Raw genomic sequence first — 21,933 nt, 5'->3', positions numbered from 1 at the left:
AAAGAGCTAAATGAAATGGTGATAAGCAATCCATCAGATGCACAGTTCAAAACACTGGTTATAAGGATGCTAGAGAACCTTAGTAAGGACTTCAACCGCATAAATAAGATCCAGTCAGAAACGAAGCATTCACTAACTGAAAAATAAAGAACAGTTTACAGAGAAACAACAGTGGGTTGGATGAAGCCAAGAATCAAATCAATGATATAGAACTTAAGGAAAGAAAAAACAACCAATCAGAACAAAAGAAGAAAGAATCCAAAAATTGAGGGTAGTATAATTAGCCTCTGGGACAACTTCAAGAGGTTCAATATTCACATCATAGGGGTGGCAGAAGTAGAAGAGAAACAGCAAGAGATTGGAAATGTATTTGAAAAATTGATGAGAAAACCTTTCTAATTTGGTAAAGGAAATAGACATACAAGTCCAGGAAACATAGAGAGTCCCAATCAAGTTGGACCCAAAGAGGACAACACCAAGACATCATAATTAAAATGCCAATGTTAAAGGTAAAGACAGAATCTTAAAAGCAGCAAGAGAAAAGCCAGTAGTTACTTATAGAGGATTTCCTGTAAGACTGTCAGCTGATTTCTCAAAACAAACTTTGCAGGCAAGAAGGGGCTGGAAAGAAGTATTCAAAGTGATGAAATGCAAGGACCTACAACCTAGATTACTCTATCCAGCAAAGCCATCATTTAGAATTGAAGGGCAGATAAAGTGCTTCCCAGACAAGGTATAGCTAAAGGAATTTAGCATCACCAAGCCACTATAATATGTAATGTTAAAAGGACTTATTTAATAAAAAGAAGATTAAAGCAATGAACATTAAAATGCCAATAAATTCACAAATATTAGTAACTGAATCCAAACAAACTAATCAAACAAGGAGAAAAGAAACAATCATAGATATGGAGATCATTTGGTGGGTTAACAGTTGGGAGGGGGAAGCTAGAGAATGGGGTGAAAGGTACAGGGATTAAGAAGTACAAATTGTTAGGTACAAAATAGGGGGATGATAAGAACAGTATAAATAATGGAGTAGTAGCAGAAAATCAGCAAGGACATGAACAATACTGCCAACAAACTTGACCTGACATTTACAACATTCATGCAACAACAGCAAAATTCACATTGTTCATGAGTGTACGTAGAACATTTACGAAGATAAACCATATTTGGGTCCATAAAACAAATCTTAATAAATTTAAAAGGATTCAAATCATAACAAATATGTTCTTAAGCCACAGTATAATAAAATTAGAAATTGATATTTTGGAAAAATCTAAAAATATTTGGGTAAGTAAATAACACTTCTAAATAACCCATGGATCAAAACACTCCAAAGAAAATTATAAGGTATTTTTACTTGAATGAAAAGAAATATAAACATCACAATTTATGGGATGCCAATAAAACAAAACTTAGTGGGAAAAGTTGCAGGATATAAGATCAGTATGTAAAAATCAACTATATACCAGTATTTTGAACTTGACTTTTTAATGAAAAATTGAAAGTTGGGTCTTTAAAAATGATATCACTTGGTACATCAAAAATATGATAGGCTTAGGGATAAATCTGACAAGATTTTAAAGATTTATATCCTGAAAACTATGAAATATTGCTGAAATTAAACACAGAGATATAGTTTGTTCATGAATCAAAGGATAATATTAAGATGTCACTTTTTCTCCTAATTTATCTATATATTTAATATAATCCCAATCAAAATCCAAGTAGGAATTTGTGCAGAAATTCATAAATTTCTGCTTCTTCAAAAGATACATGAAAATGAAGAGTCACAACTACATATATTAAAAGGAATTTGATACTTAGAAAACTCTCCAACATGACCTTTAGAACTCAAACCACTCAATTTTTAAAATGAGCGACATTTTATTAACATTTTTATCAAAGAACATATACATACAATATTAAGCTCATGAAAACATATTCAACATCACATGTCATTAGGAAAATGCAAATTAAAGTCCTAATGAGACAGCAATATAAGCCTATTAGAATGGCTAAAATTAAAAAGGTTACCAACCAAGTGTCAGCGAGGATGTACGGAGACTGGAACTCTCATACACAGCTAGTAGAAACAAATTAGTACAATCACTTTGGAAAGTAATTTGGCAGTTTCTTAAAAACTTAAACATTTACCTACCATATGATCCAGCCGCCCTGTTCATATTACTTCTAAGAATTTACCTGACAAGAGGATATATATGGTCCATATGAAGACTTGTACAGAAGTGTTCATAGTAGCTTTATTTGTAATAGCCGAAAACTAGAAGAGGTCCACATATCCAGCAACAGGTGAGTGGGTAAGAAATTTGTTATACTAAGCAATAAAAACAGTGAACTATTGATACATGCAACATAAATGAATCTCAAAATCATGCTGAGTGAAAAAAGACTGCTCTCTGCATTGAAAGCAGCTCTTGTGCCACAGCATCTCATTCCCTGAAAATCTACTGCGCATCAAAGTCATCTCCACCACATTCAGGGTCAGCTGCTGAGCCAACCATGAGACACTGACAGACAAGAGCAAGCCTCGTGAGCCTGGCAGCCTCATGTCCTCTGATCTCACTTATCCCTAACCATAATTACAAACCAATGCCATTTCTTTTTTTTTAATTTTTATTTTATTGATTATACCATTACAGTTGTTCTATTCCCCCTCTTCATTCCCCTCCACCCTGCACCCCCCCACCCCTATCATTCCCTCCCTTTAGTTTATGACCATGTGTCTCAACTTCTTTGGATTCTATATTTCCCATACTATTTTTGCCCTCCCCCCTATCTATTTTCTACCTACCATCTATTCTACTTATTTTCTGTACCTTCTCCCCCCTTCTCCTCCCACTCCCCTGTTGCTAACTCTCCATGAGATCTTCATTTCTATGGTTCTGTTCCTGATCTAGCTGTCCTTTTTAGCTTGCTTTGTTTTAGATGTGGTTGTTAATAACTGAGTTTGCTGTCCTTTCACTGTTCATCTTTTTTATCTTCTTTTTTTTAGATGAGTCCCTTTAACATTTCATATAATACGGGCTTGGTGATGATGAACTCCTTGAATTTGGTCTTATCTGAAAAGCACTTTATCTGCTCTTCCATTCTAAATGAAAGCTTTGCTGGATAGAGCAATCTTGGATGTAGGTCTTTGGATTTCATGACTTGGAATACCTCTTTCCAGCCCCTTCTTGCCTGTAAGGTCTCTATTGAGAAATCAGCTGACAGTCTGATGGGAACTCCTTTGTAGGTGACTGTCCCCTTATCTCTTGCTGCTTCTAGGATTCTCTCCTTCATTTTAATCTTGGCTAATGTAATGATGATGTGCCTTGGTGTGTTCCTTCTTGGGTCCAAGTTCTTTGGGACTCTCTGAGCTTCCTGGATTTCCTGGAAGTCTATTTCCTTTGCCAGATTGGGGAAATTCTCCTTTATTATTTGTTCAAATAAGTTTTCCACTGGTGGCTGTTCCTTTCCCCCTTCTGGTACACCTATAATTTGGATGTTGGAGCGTTTAAAGATGTCCTGGAGGTTCCTAAGCCTCTCTTCATTTTTTTGAATTCTTGTTTCTTCATCCTTTTCTGGTTGGTCATTTTTTTTCCTCCTTCTGGTCCACTCCTTTGAGTCCCAGTTTCCTTTCCATTACTATTGGTTTCCTGTGCACTGCCATTCATTTCAATTGGTTTAGCCTTCATATGTTTCTCTAATTTGTGACTAAAATCAACCAGTTCTGTGAGCATCCTGATCACCAGTGTTTTGAACTATGCATCTGAAAGTTTTGCTATTTCTTTGTCACTTAGATTTATGGGCTCTGGGGCTTTGAGATCTTCTTGAGACATTTTTGGTCTGTTCTCGCCCATTAAGTATGAGGAGCAGAGCCTTAGGGGTGGGGCGGGGCCTCCAGGGTGGGGTCGCTGGGTCAGGGTCAGAGTGGGGAAATGGTGTCCCCCTCTCTTGCTTCCAGCCACTGGGTGAGGAGTGAAGCCTTAGGTGTTCACCAGGGCAGGGTCGCTCAGGTCGCTGAGTTGTGACGCTGTATGTGGGGGTGGGGTCAGAGCCCGGGAAATGGCAGCCCTCTCTGCTGCCTCCCATCGCTGGGACCCGCTCAGTCCCGTCTCACTGCCCACTCTCTGGCTGTTCTATCTGCACAGGAATGCGCCAGCAGTCAACCCACCACCCTTCACCCTCGCAGGATCTGCCGGTCGCTCACTGGGTCGTTCACTGGGTCGCGCTCACTAGATCACTCACTGGGTTGGCCCTTTGCAACCCCATGCCTGGAATCCGCGCGCCTAAGTCTATCTGACCAAGTTTTCCTGTGCAACCCCGCTCCACCAGCTGCTGGTTTCGCCCCTCTTACTGATCAGGCTGAAGCATTCGTTGTTATCAGGCTTCTGAAAAGTTCAATTTTCTGTGTTCTGGCTGTGTTTTCTGTTGCTAACATTTTGTTGTCTCTAAACTTGGTTGTGTGAGAAAGCACGACGTCTCCACCTATGCCTCCATCTTGGCGGAAGTCCCTATTTAAACCAATGCCATTTCAAAGGACAGTGACACAGCAGCCAAGTTCACTGGGACTGAAGCTGCCATAATGGCTGGCTGGCTGGCTGGGCCTGGGATGGGATGGGAACTGTGTTTGGAAGCCTCATAATTGCTTGTGCCAGGAACTCTTCTCTGAAGCAACGGTTCTCCTATTCCATTCTGGACTTTGCCCTCTCAGAGGCCATAGAGCTTTTTTGCCTTTCCAACCTCTTTTCCATGTTAAGAAGCCTTTTCTGGCTGCCATAGTTCTCCCAAGTCTCATCTGCCCTATATGTTCCTTTTCCTATACATCCTCAGGCAGCATAGGGAAAGCAGATGGCAGGGTTTGACAAAGGGAAAGCAAATAAATACAGTATTAATAAGGGGGAAAACATCAGTTCAAAAAGAAAAGTACTATATGATTCCATTTATGTAAAACTCTAGAAAATACAAACTATAGTGACAGAACACATATCAGTGGTTTTGCAGAGGATGAAGGGAGTGCAAAAGAACAGTAGGGAATTTTGGTGGTGATGGGTTTATGGGTATTTTCAAATGTCAAAACTTACGAAATTGTGCACTTTAGGTGTGTTCAGTTTATTGTGTTCAACAAAGCTGGTTTTAAAAAACAAATTTCTGGATTCCAACTAACATTTACCCAATTCATTAGATTAAAACCAGTCATTTCAATAGTTTCCTACTGGTCTTATAACAATATTCACTTAATAATATGAAAATTCTGGAATATAAAGTTACTACTTTTCAAAAGTATTTCAATCTAGAAGGAATTCAAACTATAATGTATTCATACTGATTGTGTTGGCATAGGTAGCTAGGTAGTGATAAGACAAAAAAGAAGGCTGACTGGGTTTGATTGGGTAGGAGCCTGCAGCTTTGTACACTCCAGCAGATGGCAGCTTTTACCCACTGAGGGATTGGTGTCCCTCTCTTCCTTCACATAAGGAGGGATGTTCTCCCAGGCAGTAGCCAGCTCTCCAGTGCTGGCACTGGCAGAGGGAGGGGATGAATTCCTTTGCTGGATGCACAGTAGAAACCAAGGTGGCAACCGTAGAAAGGAGATCTCTAGCCTGGGGAAAGGATCGGATTAGATAAGGAACATATAAACCAGAGATCTAGGAAATGGATTGGTTTAGGGGAAGGCTCAGCACAAGCCCATGAAAGATTAGGAAAGAGATTGGTGAGTTTGAAAACCCAATGTAATACAATCAAAACTTAACGAAGGCCTCTGTCTCCATAACACATGTGTATTCACTCATTCTCTATAGCAGTAATGCTGGCCTGCTGATCTGTCATTCATTAAATTGGACTATTCACCTGTTTTTAGTGTAGTAAAAGAAGGTTTTCACGTGAATTAAAAAAATACATTAGGCAATAAAAGGAATCTCATAATGCTCATCTAATTTACTGTACATTTTTTTTCAAGCATTCCAACCTTACTCAGAAATAACACAAGAGATACAAAGGAGGGAAGATGGTGGCGAGGTAGGAGGGAGGGGATTCCACTTCCCCCTACTCACAGGAGATAAACCTAGCCAGTCAATGGAGGAACAGAGCAAAGAGCCAACAGTACCCCAGCATATAAGAAGATAGGACACCAAAAATTGTAGCGGACATTAAAAAAACAGATGGTAAGGAGAGTGCTTCAGGACAATAAGGTCCCTAGGACCACAGTGGCTGCAGCCCCAGGCCTGGCACCTGCCCAGTCTACCACAGGGTTCTTGGGCGAGAACCAGGTCAACTGCTCCCTCCAGGGCCAAATAAGGTTTGAGTAGCACCTGGAGAGACCTGGTTGCTCGAAGTCACTGAGAGGGGAATAAGGACTAAGTGGCAAACACACAGTGGCTGTGAGCACCCATGGAGTCTGTGGACGACAGCTGGGGAGAGTTGAGAGTTGGGACTTGACAGGCCCTGAACCTGATAGTTCACGGTCTGGTTGGAGAATTGGGCTGTGTGAGAGGCCAGGCCTCTGTGAGGAGCAGCAGGATTGAGTAGGAGGAATTACTCAAAAAGTGAAAAAAAAAAAAAAAACCACAAAATGCTGTTTAGGGAATTCACCTGCAGCAGCCACTCCAGCCACCTCACCACCTAGCCAGGTAGCGCTCCCAGGCGGCACGGAGGGCCCTGTGCACCCTATATCCCTGGGAAGAGAGTGCACCTGAACTTGAGGGACTGGAGGCAGCGGGGCCAAGCAACCGAGCCTGCAACCCAGGCAAAGTGCACTCTGTGGAAAGCCCAGAGCCCACACCCCTAACCCTAGGGAGAGTACTTAGGCTGACTGAGTGCAGATTAGAAAGGGAGAAAAGTGAAACCAATCACCCCTCAGCCTGCTGCAGCCAGCAAGACCAGCAAAACTGGTTTGGCCACTTTGAAACCACCATTTTTTAAGTAATTCTTTATTTTTATTATTTTTCTTAATCTCTCAATTCTTTTTTCTCTTACCTTCTTTCTTGTTTTATTCCTTCTTCCTTTCCAATTTTATCTCTTCTTTTCTTCATTTTTTTTTAAATACCCACAAGTGAGACAAAAAACTCTGGAACTGTGAAAAGACCAGAGGTGGACCAAAAGAGGGGGCATCTCAACTGGCATCCCACAGTTGAGACAGTGAGACAAATTTCACTTTGCTGTTACAGAGGACCTGCAAGTTACTATATATTTGTATTATTTTTCATTATTCTTACATCTTTTATTTTAATAGTATTTTTGCATTTCTCCTCTTTGTTTAGTCTTCTTTACTTGGCTGGTTAAAGTCTTCTTTACTTGGCTGGTTAAATTCTATCGTTTGACAGGTTTCCCCTGTTCTCTTTCACAGTGTATTGCTAATTTACTGTCCTTTACTTCACTTGTGTTCCATTAGCACACTACTCAAGGTCCTATACTGCCTATTCTTGTTATCCAGATCACATATTCTGTCATATGATTGTTGCTCCATTATTATTATAAATAATAGCTGTTCCATACAATTGTAAATACCACACAACACCCCTCCCAGATCTTAGCCCATTTCATGGTTTCCTGAATTCTACTACTGTAGTGTAGTGGTCAACTCTATTCTCTCACACACTATACCTATTTACTATCCTTTACTCTCACCTTACCTCAGAATCTGACCTCCCACAACCTCACTGCTTTCTAGATCCAACCTCACTGCTTCCTAGATTGTGAGTTGGATCTAGAAAGTCTTTCCTTCCCCAACAAGAGTCTTACCTTCTTTCAATCCTTTCTAAAAAGTGGCTAGTTGGGCGGAAAAATCACGATTAATACTATACATGGCCAAAGGATCCCCTACCTCTTCTCTACCAGCTGCTACTGTAAATAGCATAGAATACTCTCTTGCTGTCTTAAACCATTTTGCCTTACCCCTCCAACTGATCACAAAAAAGAGTAGGTAGAAGCTGTGAACACCAGGATACCCTTTTGAAGAGGAAACCCAACAACAAAGGAACCACCAGGAGATAACAACAGAAGAAGGTAAAGGAGGGAGTAGCAGCCACACTAACCTTAATTTAGGATCTATTTGGAAATACAATAGTGGAGAAATTACCCAGAACAAACAACTGATTAAGAGAAGAGCGAATCCTCAAAACCTTGTATACACAGAAGAACCTGCTTCAACAAAACCTGCCCTCACCAGCACAACACAATACAAGAGGTGGTAGACAGAGTGACCCTCAGTTAACCAGCTGGGGGAAAGGACCCACCAATGAAAGACACAAAAACAATAAAAACCCAAGGAGAAACACAGAGCCAACTTAAATGAGAGCCAAAGACTAGTGAGGTCCAGAGAGCAAGGAGATGGCACCACTGAATCTCACAGGTCTTCTACCATAGAAGTTCACACCACAAACCCAGGGAGTCAGAACAGATAAATTTAAGAAGCTGAGGCTAACAAGAAGAGTCTCACATACAATGGGAAGACAAAGAAACAATCCCTAAATGAAAGGAAAGGAGGAAGCCTCAGAAAGAATGCTAAATGAAATAGAGGCAACTCAACTATTGGATATCAAGTTCAAAGCAATGGTTATTAGGAAGGTCAATGAGCTCACAGAGAATTACCGGACACTACAGAGAAACTACAATGAACTCACTGCAAACTACATCAATATGAAAAAGGAAACAAACTATCAGCTAGGGCCAAGAGGAAATGAAGAACACAGTTTCTGAACTGAAGAACACAGTGGAAGGAATTAAAAGCAGGATCAATTAAGCAGAAGATCAGATCAGTGAGTTGGAGGACAAAGTAGAAAAAACACCCAAAAGAGCAAGAAAAGGAAAAGAGGCTCAGAAAGAATGAAGAGGGATTAAGAGAAATACAAGACAATATGAAATGTAATAATATCCAAATAATAGGGATACCAGAAGGACAAGAAGAGCAAGGGATAGAAAGCCTATTTGAAAAAAGTAATGATGGAAAACTTCCCTAATTTGATGAGAGAAAAAGTCATATAAATCCAGGAAACACATAGAGTCCCAATCAAAAGGAACACAAAGAGGCCCACTTCAAGACACATCATAATTAAAATGGCAAAATTCCAAGACACAGAGAGAATCTTAAAGGCAGCAAGGGAGAAACAGGAAGTAACATACAAGGGAGCCCTGATAAGGTTAGTAGCTGACTTCTCAATGGAAACACTCTAAGGCAGAAAAGAATGGCAAGAAATATTCTTGTAACTAAGAATGGCAAGTAACCAAGGCTACTTTACCCAGCAAGGCTCTTAATCAAGATAGAAAGCCAAATAAGGATCTTCCCAGAGAAAACAAGTCTAAAAGAATACATCTCCTCCAAACCAGCTCTGCAAGAGATGCTAAAAGGACTGCTTTAAGGAAAGGAAGGAAAAAGAGAGAGGAACACAGGTACAAAAATGGCAATGAATAAATATGTCTGAATAATAACTTTCAACTTAAATGGATTTAATGCTCCAGTCAAAGGACAGAGAGTAGCTGAATGGATAAGAAAGCATGGCCCACACATATGCTGCTTACAAGAGATCCACCTCAGGACAAAAGACCTACATGGATTGAAAGTAAAGGGCTGGAAACAAATTTTCCAAACAAACGGAAAAAAGCAGGGGTACCAATACTCATATCAGACAAAATAGACTTCAAAAAAAAGGGCCATAAAGAGAGACCCAGAAGGTAGCTTCATAATACTCAAGAGAAGTATCCACCAAGAAGATATAAACATTGTAAATATATATGCACCTAAGATAGGAACACCCAAATACATAAAGAAAATCTTAGAGGACTTTAAGAAAGATATTGACAGCAACACAATTATAGTAGGGGATTTTAAAATCTCACTGTCAAAAATGAACAGATCTTCAAAACAAAATATCAACAAAGATATTGTGGCATTGAACAATACCCTAGATCAAATGGACTTAACTGATATATATAGAGCCCTTCGTCCCAAAGAAGCTAAATAAACGTTCTTTTCAAATGTACATGGAACATTTTCAAAGATAGGCAACATGAGAGTTCACACAACAAGCCTCAACAAATTCAAGAAAATTGAAATCATATCAAGCATTTTCTCTGACCACAAGGGACTGAACTAGAAACCAAACCCAAGGAAAAAAACCCAAAACACTCAAAATCATGGAGATTGAACAGCATGCTATTAAATGATGAATCGGTCAAGAATGAAATTAGGGAAGAAATCAAAGTTTCTGGAAACAAACAAAAATGAACTCACAACAACCCAAAACTTATGGGACATAGCAAAGGCAGTCCTGAGAGGGAAGTTCATACTGATACAGGCCTACCAAAAAATGTATAGAAACATTTCAAACTAACCCTAGGCCTACATGAACTTGAGGAACAACAAAGATAGCCCAGAGCAAGTAGAAGGAAGGAAATAACCTAGATCAGAGCAGCATTAAATGACATAGAGACTAAAAGCACAATTCTAAGGATGAATGAATCCAGGAGCTGGTTTTCTTTTCTTTTTTTTTTTTTTTAGACTTTATTTATTTATCTTTAGAGGGGAAGGGAAGGAAAGAGGGAAATATCAATGTATGGCTGCCTCTTCTGCATCCCATGCTGGGAATTGGCCTGCAACCCAGGCATGTGCCCTGACTGGGAATCGAACCACAATCCTCTGGTTCGCAGGCCTGTGCTCAATTCACTGAGCTACACCAGCCATGCCCCAGGAGCTGGTTTTTTTTGAAAAGATAAACAAAATCGGCAAGGCTTTAAACAGGCTCATCAAGAAAAAAAAGAGAAAGGACCCAAATAAACACAATCAGAAATGAAAGAGGAGGACAGCTAGATCAGGAGGGGAACCATAGAAATGGAGATCACATGGAGGGTTAGCAACAGGGGAGTGAGAGGAGAAGTGGGGAGAAGGTACAAAGAATAAGTAGCATAGAGGATAGGTAGAAAATAGACAGGGGGAGGGCAAGAGTAGTATGGGAAATATAGAATCTAAAGAACTTGTGACACATGGACATAAACTAAAGGGGGGGGAATGGTGGGAGAGAGGGTGTGCAGGGCGGAGGGGAATGAAGGGGGGAATGGGAGAACTGTAATGGCATAATCAATAAATATATTAAAAAGAAAAAACAACAAAAAGAAATGAAAGAGGAGAGATTACAACTGATACCACAGAAATACAATGGATTATAAGAAATTACTAGGAAGAACTGTATGCCAAGAAATTTGTAAACCTATGTGAAATGGACAAGTTCTAGAAAAATATAATCTTCCAAAATTCAGTGAAGAAGCAGAAAGCCTGAACATACCAGTAACAGCAGACGAAATTGATGCAGTAATCAAAAAACTCCCCAACACACAAAAGCCCTGGACCAGATGGTTTCACAGAGAATTCTACAAAGCATTTAAGGAAGAGTTAACCCCCTATCCTTCACAGACTATTCCAAAAAACCCAAAATGATGGAAGACTACTCCCAACTCTTTTTATGAAGCCAGCATCATCCTAATCCCAAAACCAGATAAAGACACAACAAAGAAAGAAAACTTCAGGCCAATATCGCTGCTGTACATAGACGCGAAAATCCTCAACAAAATATTGGCAAACCACATCCGGCAATACATTAAAAAGATCATACACCATGACCAAGTGGGATTCATCCCAGGGATGCAAGGGTGGTACAATACTTGCAAATCAAAAATGTAATAATCACATAAACAAAAGCAAAGACAAAAATCACATGATCATATGAATACATGCAGAAAAAGCATTTGATAAGGTACAGCACCCATTTATGATAAAAACACTCAGCAAAGGGGGAACAGAGGGAGCATTCCTCAACATAATAAAGGCCATATATGAGAGACTTACAGCCAACATCATATTTAATGGGCAAAAACTAAAATCTTTTCCACTAAGGTCAGGAACAAGACAAGGTTGTCCACTTTTACCACTTCTATTCAACATAGTATAGGAAGTTTTAGCCACAGCGATCAGACAAGAAAAGGAAATAAAAGGCATCCAAATCAGAAAGGAGGAAACAAAACTCATTGTTTGCAGACGACATGATAGTGTACACAGAAAATTCTCTAGACTCAGCCAAAAACCTGCTCGACCTAATAAATGAATTTAGCAAAACAGCAGGATACAAAGTCAATATCCAGAAATCAAAGGCATTTTGTATACCAACAATGAAACAGCAGAAGCAGAAATCAGGGGGAAAAAAATCCCATTTGATATAGCAAATATCAAATGGGATATTTTTCTTTGAAAAAGAAAAATAAAATATGTAGGAATAAACCTAACAAAGGCGGTAAAAGACCTGTACTCATAAAACTACACAACAGTGAAGAAATGATGGAAGACACAAACAAATGGAAACATATACCATGTTCATAGATCAGAAGAATTAACATCATTGAAATGTCCATACTACCCAAAGCAATTTACAGATTCAATGCAATACTTATTAAAGTACGAATGGCATATTTCATAGACAAAGGACACTTCAAAAATTTATATGGAACCATAAATGACTCTGAACAGCTCCTGCAATTTTGAGAAAGAAAAGTAGGAGGTATCACAATACCTGATACCAAATTATATTACAAGGCCACTATAATCACAACAGCCTGGTACTGGTATAAAAATAGGCACATAGACTAATGGAACAGAACAGAGAGCCCAGAAACAAACCCAAGTCTCTACAGTCAATATTTACAAAGAGGGCAGTAACATAAAATGGAGCAAAAATAGCCTCTTTAACAAATGGTGTTGGGAGAGCTGGACAGTTAGTTACATGCAAAAAAATGAAACTCAAGCACCAACTTACACCATACATAATAATAAACTCAAGATGGATGAAAGACTTAAATATAAGCTGTGACACCATTAAAGTCCTAGAGGAGAACATAGGCAGGAAAATCTCAGATATTTCATGCAGCAATATTTTCACTATGTCCCCTAGAGCAAGGGACACAAAGGAAAGAATAAACAAATGGGATCTCATCAAAATAAAAAGCTTCTGCACGGCTAAAGAAAACAGTATTAAAATAAAAAGAGAACCAACCGTATTGGAAAACATATTTGCCAATGATACCTCACACAAGGGTTTGATCTCCAAAATATACAAAGAACTCACACGACTCCACTCTAAGAAGACAAGCAACTCAATTAAAAAAATGGGCAAAGGACTTGAACAGACACTTCTCCAAGGAGGACATACAGAGGGTGAAAGATGAAACGATGCTCACTATCACTAGTTATCAGAGAAATGTAAACTAAAACCACAATGAGATACTACCTCACACTGGTCAGAATGATCATCATAAACAAAGCAACAAACAAAAGTGTTGGAGAGGTTATGGAGAAAAGGGGACCGTAGTGTACTGTTGCTGGGATTGCAGACTGGTACAACCACTATGGAAAACAGTATGGAATTTTCTAAGAAAACTAAAAATGGATCTGCCTTTTGATCCAGTGATTCCACTGCTAGGATTATATCCTAAGAACCCTGAAGCACCAATCCAAAAGAACCTCTGCACCCCAATGTTCTTAGCAGCACAATTTACAATAGCCAAGTGTTGGAAGCATCCTAGGTGCCCATCAATAAATGAATGGATCCAAAAACTATGGCACATTTACACAGTGGAATTCTATGCAGCAGAAAGAAAGAAGCTCCTACCCTTTGTGACAGCATGGATGGAAACAGAAAGCATTATGCTAAATGAAGTAAGGAAGTAAGCCAGGAGGTGAAAGATAAATACCATATGATCTCACCTTTAACAGGAAGCTAAACAACAAAACAAACAAGCAAAATATAACCAAAGACACTGAAATAGAGAACAGGCTGACAGTGACCAGAGGGGACAGGGGAGGGAATTTCAGGGGAAAAGGGGAAGGGTTTGCACAAAGATGTATATAGGACACATGGACAAAAGGAAGGGTGGGGTGGAAAGAGGAGGGAAGTGGGGAGAACTCGGGAGGTGGGCTGGGATGGGAATAAAAGACAGAAAGCTGTACTTGAACAACAATTAAAATGAAAAAAAGTTAAAAAAAGAAATAACACAAGATATTCAAGTGTTTTAAAATCAAAGGCCTTTAATTCAGTTTTCAGTAATGACCATAAATGCCTTCATAAAACCTCTTTTTCACTGAAAAGAGAAGGCACTATGCATTACATAACACCCTGAAAGCAGTGATTTCTTCTGATGCTGGTGGAGATAAACATTAAATTGCAGGTTGTAGAGGTTAAGAATGTCTCCTAAAAAATGGGCAGGAGTAGGATGGGAGATGGGGACAACTCTGAAAATCACCCAAAAATTCAGTTACCAGCTTCGCAGGTTCCCAGTGCAATTTTGAATTATTTTTACAAGCAATTTGAAATTAACAGATAAACCAGGTTAGGTATGTTAGGGTTTTCAACACTTGTTAGGTTTTAGTTAAATACAGTAAACATAAAGATATAATTAGATGTTAACTGGCATCCTTTGATACTTATTAGCTATGCTAAATAAACTTGAAATGATACATCCTATAGTGGTATAATTTAAAATATCCTTGATATGACACAAACAACTTTTCAATTCTAGTCACAAAGTGCATATAAATTGTGAGATTATTAAAATATACCTTTTGAAAAATAATAAGATGACCATTTATACCTAAATTCCCAGAAAGACATGAAATGCTTTAGCAAGTTAAAAGTAGTTGTCCCTTTTCCACAGGTTTCACAAAATAACTCATATGATCTAAGACAAATTATTTCTTTCAAATGCCATATTCTGTCTCTGACTTTGAGGTATGCTTCAAGAGGCTGTGTCTGTGAGAAAAGGGCACATTTGGGTTTAAGACCACAGTTACAAACACAAGGAGCCTTTCTTGAGTCAGGAGTTATAGTAACAGAAAAGGAAAGCTTCTGAAGCCATTTCTTTTACAAACACATACAACTAAATTTGGTTACTTGAAGGGTAATTCAAGAAGCAGCTATTTACATATGTGCTAATGTCGTGTGCGACTATTTTAAACAGTGGCTTCTGCAGGACACTCCTATTCAAACACAAACCAAACACCTTTGGTAGAGTGAACCAAACCACAATCTTCTATTTTTGGCAAGGTAGTGTAAACAAAACAAAACAGAAACAACAAAAAAATAGCTGTAACAGTGATTCAGGCAAAAGTTCCCATGTCAAACAACAGTAGGAAAAGTGTTTTGAGAAATATTAATTTCAGGGGGAAAAAACCCTACCAAACAAATAATGCTGAAAATCAACCTCATAATCACTCAAATGACTTTCATATAAAATGTTTATGAATGTCTTTAAAATAATAGTTCAGTTTTAAAAGTAGCTGATTATGAGCTTTATAATTAAATGTCTTTGAAAAACATCCAAGCTAATTAACTTATACAGGAGCTAATTAATAAAGGGTAGAATGAGATTTATTCTTCTATAATTAATATGAGATGCCTTCTTGCCTTTGGAGAAACTGATTAAGATTAAATTTGAAAATGGTATAAAAAATAATGAGAGGCCCTGGACAGGTAGCTTAGCTGGTTAGGGCATTGCTCTGATATGCCAAGGTTGTGCGTTCAATCCCCAGTCAGGGCACCAATGAATAAGCAACCTATAAGAAGCAACCAATGAATGGCATCAATAAGTGGAACAACAAATGGATTTCTTTCTTTCTTTCTCTCATTAATTAAAAAAAAAGAAATGAAACCTACATGACAATTGAAAAAAAACACCATTCCACTATTAATAAACATGATGGGAAGCAAGAGAAATACTGTTTTTTAGCAATTATTATGCAAAAGTATGCCTTACATAATTACATATCATAATCAAATACAGAAGAAGCTTCAAGACTAGCAGCTAGGTTTTGTGAAACATGTAGGACAACAGAAGGCACTACAAAAGCATTAATTACTTCTAACTACAGTCAGACAGTTCAGTCTCTTCCTTCTTAAGAAGATAGCCAGTGTGAACATTATTTTTATATCCCCCTGAGTTTAACATGATTGGGCAAAACAGCACCAATTTAAAAAAATATCTGCAATGCCAGCACTGCAGTTTGGAATCACTTATACTGATGGCCCCGCAGGTCTCTCATAAGAGCACTTTAGAACATGATTAAAAATATAGAAATGCCTTCAGATATCTATGTTTTAAAATAATGCACTAAAAACGTCAGTATAGCCTTTCCACCTTGTGGCTAACATTTGCAGCTATTTTCCACTCTAGGAGATTTCCTTTGTGAGTCCAGTAGAAATGTCAGTATGCTTCATGATGCACACACAATCCTTTTGGCTGGAAAATCCTGGCAGATATCACGTCATGCCTGTTTTGAGTAGTATGCCTTGTAGGTCCTCTGGCAATGCTAAGATAATTGCATCTATGTGTGTCCGTAACTTTTCCACAGTTTCAGGTTTCACAGGTAAATGCTCTCGATCAGCCTGCAACTACACAAGGAACATTTGAAAGCATTTAAATTATCCTCTGAGTCTGTATTAATACACTGTGTTTTCTAAATAAACATTTTTAATGGTCTAATGATTTGGAAACTTCAAACTTCAACCAGAATTTACAGAAAATGTAGAAAAGGAAAGAACATGCCATTCTAACAATATATTGTTTGAGCTCAATAAAAGACTTCTACATAAACTGATAATACTTAACACATACCATGTGGTATTAAATATAAGTGACAATGATTTTGTAAAGCTCATTACACTCCATGCAAATACCTTTAAAATAACATGGCATCATTATAATATGCTTGTGTGACCAAGTATTTTCAGTCAGATCTACCATCAATTGACCAATCTCAAGTCCTCTCATTTAAAAAGGTTACACCTGATATATCATGGACTGTCACCTGAAAAGTGAAGAAAATGTCTGCAAAGATCTGTGGCTGTTTTGGCTACATACCAGCTTACTTTTCAGCTTCAATACAAGGTCTACTGTTTCTACTTCTGTGTGTTTCTGGGTCCAGAGAAGCAAATCCTAGAAGAATAAACAAATCCTAAATCAGTTAAGTATCAAAATCATTTTCAAACCATTCTATTTCAATAGATAAAACTACTGAGAAGGACAGGAAGGAAAAAGAGAACAGGCATTTAACCCAGATATAGCATGACAGTACAAAAATAATTCTATATGTAATAGTCTAACAACATTAATTAGATAATTTTCAACATTAGCCACAACACTGTCGAATATTTGGCAGTAAAATAAAATATAAGAACTTCTTTTCTGAGGTAGCCCTTTTACATCCATCATGAAAAACAATACTGCAACTTAAAATACAATACTCACCCCTATCCCACTAAGCAGTGAGTACTCAAATTTATAAGAACATTGGCTAACAAACAAAGATAACTGTGGACATAAATATCACACTGAGTGTAAACTTTGCATCTTCACATAAGCTCTTCCTGGACTTATCTGTGATTGTCTTCATCATATTCCTTCTCTTAAAATCACAATCACCATGAATTTGTGATAGAAAGTAAACACTGAGGCTAGCACATCTCAAATGAAAATGAGAATGTCCTTTATATTTTCACTTAATTTAAAACAGTCTGGCAACATATTATAGAATATAAACAGTCAGTCCAAACACAGGAAAAAAACTGTTAGTAGCAACTGGAAGAGATTAATAAGGCATGCTGAAAAAATCTGGAGTTATACTGCTTGAATTTGAATCTTGACTCCACCCACTGGCATGCTGGAAAATATTTAACAACCAGAAAAGTCCCTGGTTTGTACCATTTGCCAATTTCTGTGGTGTGATACTCCTACTGTAGCTGATTTCAAACTACTAACCTGAGATCACTGAATGCTGAGTGGGGAAGAGATATACAGTCAGCTCTTATGAGCCAAGTGAAGTGGGCTCTAGCTTACTGTCAGTTACTTAGCAGTGATGTGATCTGAAGCTAGTAACTTAACTTATAAACTTCAGACTTCCCATAATGCAGATTGTAACACATCTACTTCAATGAGGTGGGTTACTTGAAATGTTGTGAAAATTAAAAGATATTATCCACATAGAGTACCTACACAGTCCTTGGCCTATAGCACATGATCTAGAAAAGTTAGCAATTACTATTTATAAAGCAGTAGATATGGATAACCTCCCAGCCTCTAAGGATAACTATCTTTTCTTTTTATATTATAGTTGTTAATATCACACAAATATGCTATGCTCTAACCTCTTCACAAAGAGCTTCTAGATGGAGCGCCTCCAATTTCTGGGTCATTTCCTTCCTCCGGGTCTTGAACCAACCATCAAAATTTGGGGATTTTAGAAAATGCCTATAAAAATAAATTTTAAAATAGCAAAGTTTGATTATTACTTACTTCCTCTCCTTAATATATTTCCTAATACTGAAGAACCAAGTGAAACAATGGAATTTTGAATAAAAGAATATAAGTTTAAGTCCAGTTTTTTTGTTTTGGTTTTTTAAAAATAAAGCTCTACAGATGGGTAAAAAAGAATATAAGGAAGACTAACCTGTAAAGTCCAATCCAATCACCTTTTATTCTAGAGGTCAACTGAGGTCCTGTTTTCTCAAGTGTTTTCATAAATTCTTCTGGAAAGAATGGTCTTAACTGAGGTGGACTCTAGAAAAAAAGAACATACTATATTTAAAATCAGAAATGAATATGTTCACAAATTATTATAGTTAGAGGACTCAAACAGGAATTTAACTGAATATATTTATACCTTCCATGGAGAAATACATTTCTGCAAAGGCATCAAACTTGCCACATATCTTTCCTAAAACCAAGAAAATAAAGTTAATTAAATTAGATGTTCTTACTCAGAGTCTTCTAAGACACTTAAATAGGCCTACTTAAAGGAAATGGGTTTCCAAGTTTTTCATCATATGGTCTTTCAATGGACATCAACAACACTATCACTCTTCACAATGATAAAGCTAAGTTCAGACTGAATTAACAAGTCAGACTTTCAATAAAAATGTAATTAAATCTTGGCTAACCCAAATGACTACACATTCTTAAGGATAATAAGTATATTGAATAACCATGTTTCAGAAAATACACTCAAGATTTAAAATGTATAATCTCTTTTAATCCTTGCAACCATCCTATGTGGCAGGTATTAATGGGGACCTAAGGTTTCAAAAGGCTAATAATTAATAAGTACCTTGCTCAAGGCCACACAGTTTAAACTTGAATTCAGGTCTACCTGACTTCAGCCCACACACTTGAGAGCTACAGAAAAGTTCATTTATGTAAACAAATTTTAATGGAATAAAACAAACTGACATCCATAGACCAAGAAAGAGTGTTTCTTCCAAAAATATAATAGCAAAGATCTCCAGGTTAGCCCCACATAGTACTCACAGATAGATTACTTTACATTAATAGCTACATGGAATCTCTCTCTATCCAGTCTACACAGTAGGACATCATGATTCTGTGAGGACATGATGAGCTAATCAGCCATAGGACATGCCTGATTCTGTGAGGCTTTTACTTAGTATTTTTAATGATTTCCAATGAATTTGATGGAATAACCACATCATTCAATTATATATCCCATAAATACTTACTGAGTGCTACCATATAACAAACTGAGAAAAAGATAATAGATAAGACCCCTGTCATCATGGAGCTACAGATTATGATACAAATTAGAGCTACAGTTATGATATCAAATTGTGCTCAATAAAATAAAATCAGAGAAAGAAGCTACAGAATAATCTATTAAGGTGCAAAATGCAACAAATATGTAACATTTTACTGCAATTATTTAATTTAAGATATTCACAACAACCTGAAAGGTATTTAGGAAAAAGTGGAATTAGCTACATTTTACAGATAAAGAAATTAAGGGTGAGAAAAAGAAAGTGACTTCCCAAAGTTACACAGTTAATACAAGAAGAGTCCAGGCCTTTTGCAAAGGACTCTATTTTTTTTAATCAACAAGCACATGAGCAGACAAAACATACATGTTAAGATAAGGTTTTGGTGGATGGGAAAAACATTCATATAACCCTCAACAAATCACTAAATTAAGTAAATGTATGTTCACTTACTAATGGTATGATGAAGCTTTGTGTCAGTTCCAAGAAATAGCGTCTCAGAATAACACTCTGAGCCTCAGAAGGACGTTTCTGTTGTACACCCTTAAAAGAGGAAACAATAAGAACCTATGTTCTAGTGTTGGAGAATATAAAACAATGGATAATTTTAAAAATTCAACTGATATAATAATTTGTATATATATGTATTACTTCATATAAAACAAGCCCTAGAACTTCATCTGAAAGTAACTTAATCTGAAATTCATTACGCAACATACTGTGGAAAAAATTATTAAAGAAAAACATAAAACACTCATCCCATACTTAAAAATATCAGTTCACAATGAAGACTGTCTTTATTTCATATTTGCTACATTAATACTGTTTACATTTCTAAAAATGCTACCTAGCTATCCCCTACTATTACATGCTAAGTGACTCTGTGCAAAAGTCCACCTTTTCACTGTAACTTCCAAGTATCTAGGAAGATTGACACTAGTTTGCAGCTGCAGCTCCCAATTTTAAGCCCTTAATTGCTGCTACTATAGTCTCCTGATTTTTATGAAGCTTTGGTTCAAAACAGAGACCTCATGTCACATCATTATAAATAAAGCACACATTGCCTAATTGGATATGGCAAACCTAAATAAGAAAATTTAAATTAGTAATATGAGCAAATAATCACCTTCTGTAATTGTTTTATGATCTCTTCATCTCTATTTAGATATGGCTTGTAAGAAGTATAAACTCCTAGGAAGTAAAGAAAACAAGGTAAAAAGTTTTTGTTTTTTACCAAGCACCCATATATGTATAGATTTTAAAATAAATAAAAGTCAATACCAGGTTTAGAATCCAGAGTCTTTAAGTTCTTCAATTTTTTCACTTTAACCTGCTTAGGAATTTCTCCTGAAGGAAACATCAGAAAGATTCTTAGAATTATTCAAATTTCACATCACAGAACTAGACTTTTTTAAGATTAATAATCCACTGACTATTTACTATTTAGTCAGGAATATTATAGCTAATGTATCCTTCCTAATATCAATTAATGTTCAAAAGCTTATGACTGGTACTTTTAGAAAAGATAAAGGGAATACTGGAATATTACAGTATAACAGAAGCAATATGTATAAATTATATAAAAATGGGTACTTGATCCTTCATTAATATCTATCATTAATTAAAATTTTCCCTTATTACTCAACCTATAATTTAAGATATTTGTGCCAAAATCATAATAATGAAAATATATGTAGCAATATAAAGAAAATGCCCTCTAAGAGTAAATAGAATTAAAAGCAATTACTAAATTAGAATGCAGATATAATATTCAATGAGTTTTTTCTGACACCTCCCAAAATTCTGCTTTTGCATTAGAAACTTACACTGCCACCAGGTGGTGACAGTGTATGCAGCGACCACAGGTCTGATTCACAGGTGGACAGGTCTCCTGAGCAGGGCTGCTGTGAACAACTCCTGTACAATATGTAGTGCTTCTAGTCTTAAGGTATGAAGACACTACAGTCAAAACCAGCCTAACTAGCAGAAAAATACCTCAAGTTAAACACTTAAAGTGCCACACATACACAAAATATAACAGGCTATCTTTTTCTTTTCCTTTCTCTTTCCCTTCCCCTCCCTTGGTCCTAGGTCTTTTAAATAGTAACGTAACCTGCCTGAGGAGATTTCTCAGAGCAGCAAGAATGTTAGCTGGCAAGATATAACAAGAAAAAAGCCTGCAGATCGATATTCCCCATGGATACAGAGGAGAAAACCCTCAAAAATAATATTAACGAATCAAATCCAGAAACACAAAAAAGAATCATACCCCATGACCAAACAGGATTTAAATGAGTAATGTAAGGTTGGTTTAATGTTTAACATCCAAAAATCAATTAATACAATA

The 21,933-nt window shown here is 37.2% G+C and overlaps 1 protein-coding gene and 1 long non-coding RNA gene across 6 annotated transcripts in view; one reads left to right on the top strand and one right to left on the bottom strand.

Moving 5' to 3' along the window:
* LOC128628025 (uncharacterized) overlaps nucleotides 1–21,933 on the top strand; it is a 56,344-nt gene that overhangs the window by 10,814 nt on the left and 23,597 nt on the right. The window lies entirely within an intron of this gene.
* The window catches only part of DENND6A (DENN domain containing 6A), a 69,078-nt gene continuing 61,199 nt past the window's right edge, over nucleotides 14,055–21,933 (bottom strand). For all 5 annotated transcript variants that reach the window (XM_053669294.1, XM_053669295.1, XM_053669296.1 and 2 more), the window contains 8 exons: nucleotides 20,868–20,933; nucleotides 20,713–20,777; nucleotides 20,040–20,129; nucleotides 18,701–18,754; nucleotides 18,488–18,597; nucleotides 18,186–18,288; nucleotides 16,903–16,977; nucleotides 14,055–16,433 (listed from right to left, as the gene is read on the bottom strand). In XM_053669294.1, coding sequence (XP_053525269.1) covers nucleotides 16,302–16,433; nucleotides 16,903–16,977; nucleotides 18,186–18,288; nucleotides 18,488–18,597; nucleotides 18,701–18,754; nucleotides 20,040–20,129; nucleotides 20,713–20,777; nucleotides 20,868–20,933 — 695 coding nt within the window. In that variant the 3' untranslated portion in view covers nucleotides 14,055–16,301. The remainder of the gene's footprint in view (nucleotides 16,434–16,902; nucleotides 16,978–18,185; nucleotides 18,289–18,487; nucleotides 18,598–18,700; nucleotides 18,755–20,039; nucleotides 20,130–20,712; nucleotides 20,778–20,867; nucleotides 20,934–21,933) is intronic.

The sequence above is a fragment of the Artibeus jamaicensis genome, unplaced genomic scaffold, assembly GCF_021234435.1.
Source record: "Artibeus jamaicensis isolate MK-2021 breed Jamaican fruit bat unplaced genomic scaffold, CSHL_Jam_final contig_519, whole genome shotgun sequence".
Lineage (NCBI taxonomy): Eukaryota > Metazoa > Chordata > Mammalia > Chiroptera > Phyllostomidae > Artibeus > Artibeus jamaicensis.
The sequence above is the reverse complement of the archived record's forward strand: the minus strand, read 5'-3'. Positions and strand labels throughout refer to the sequence as shown.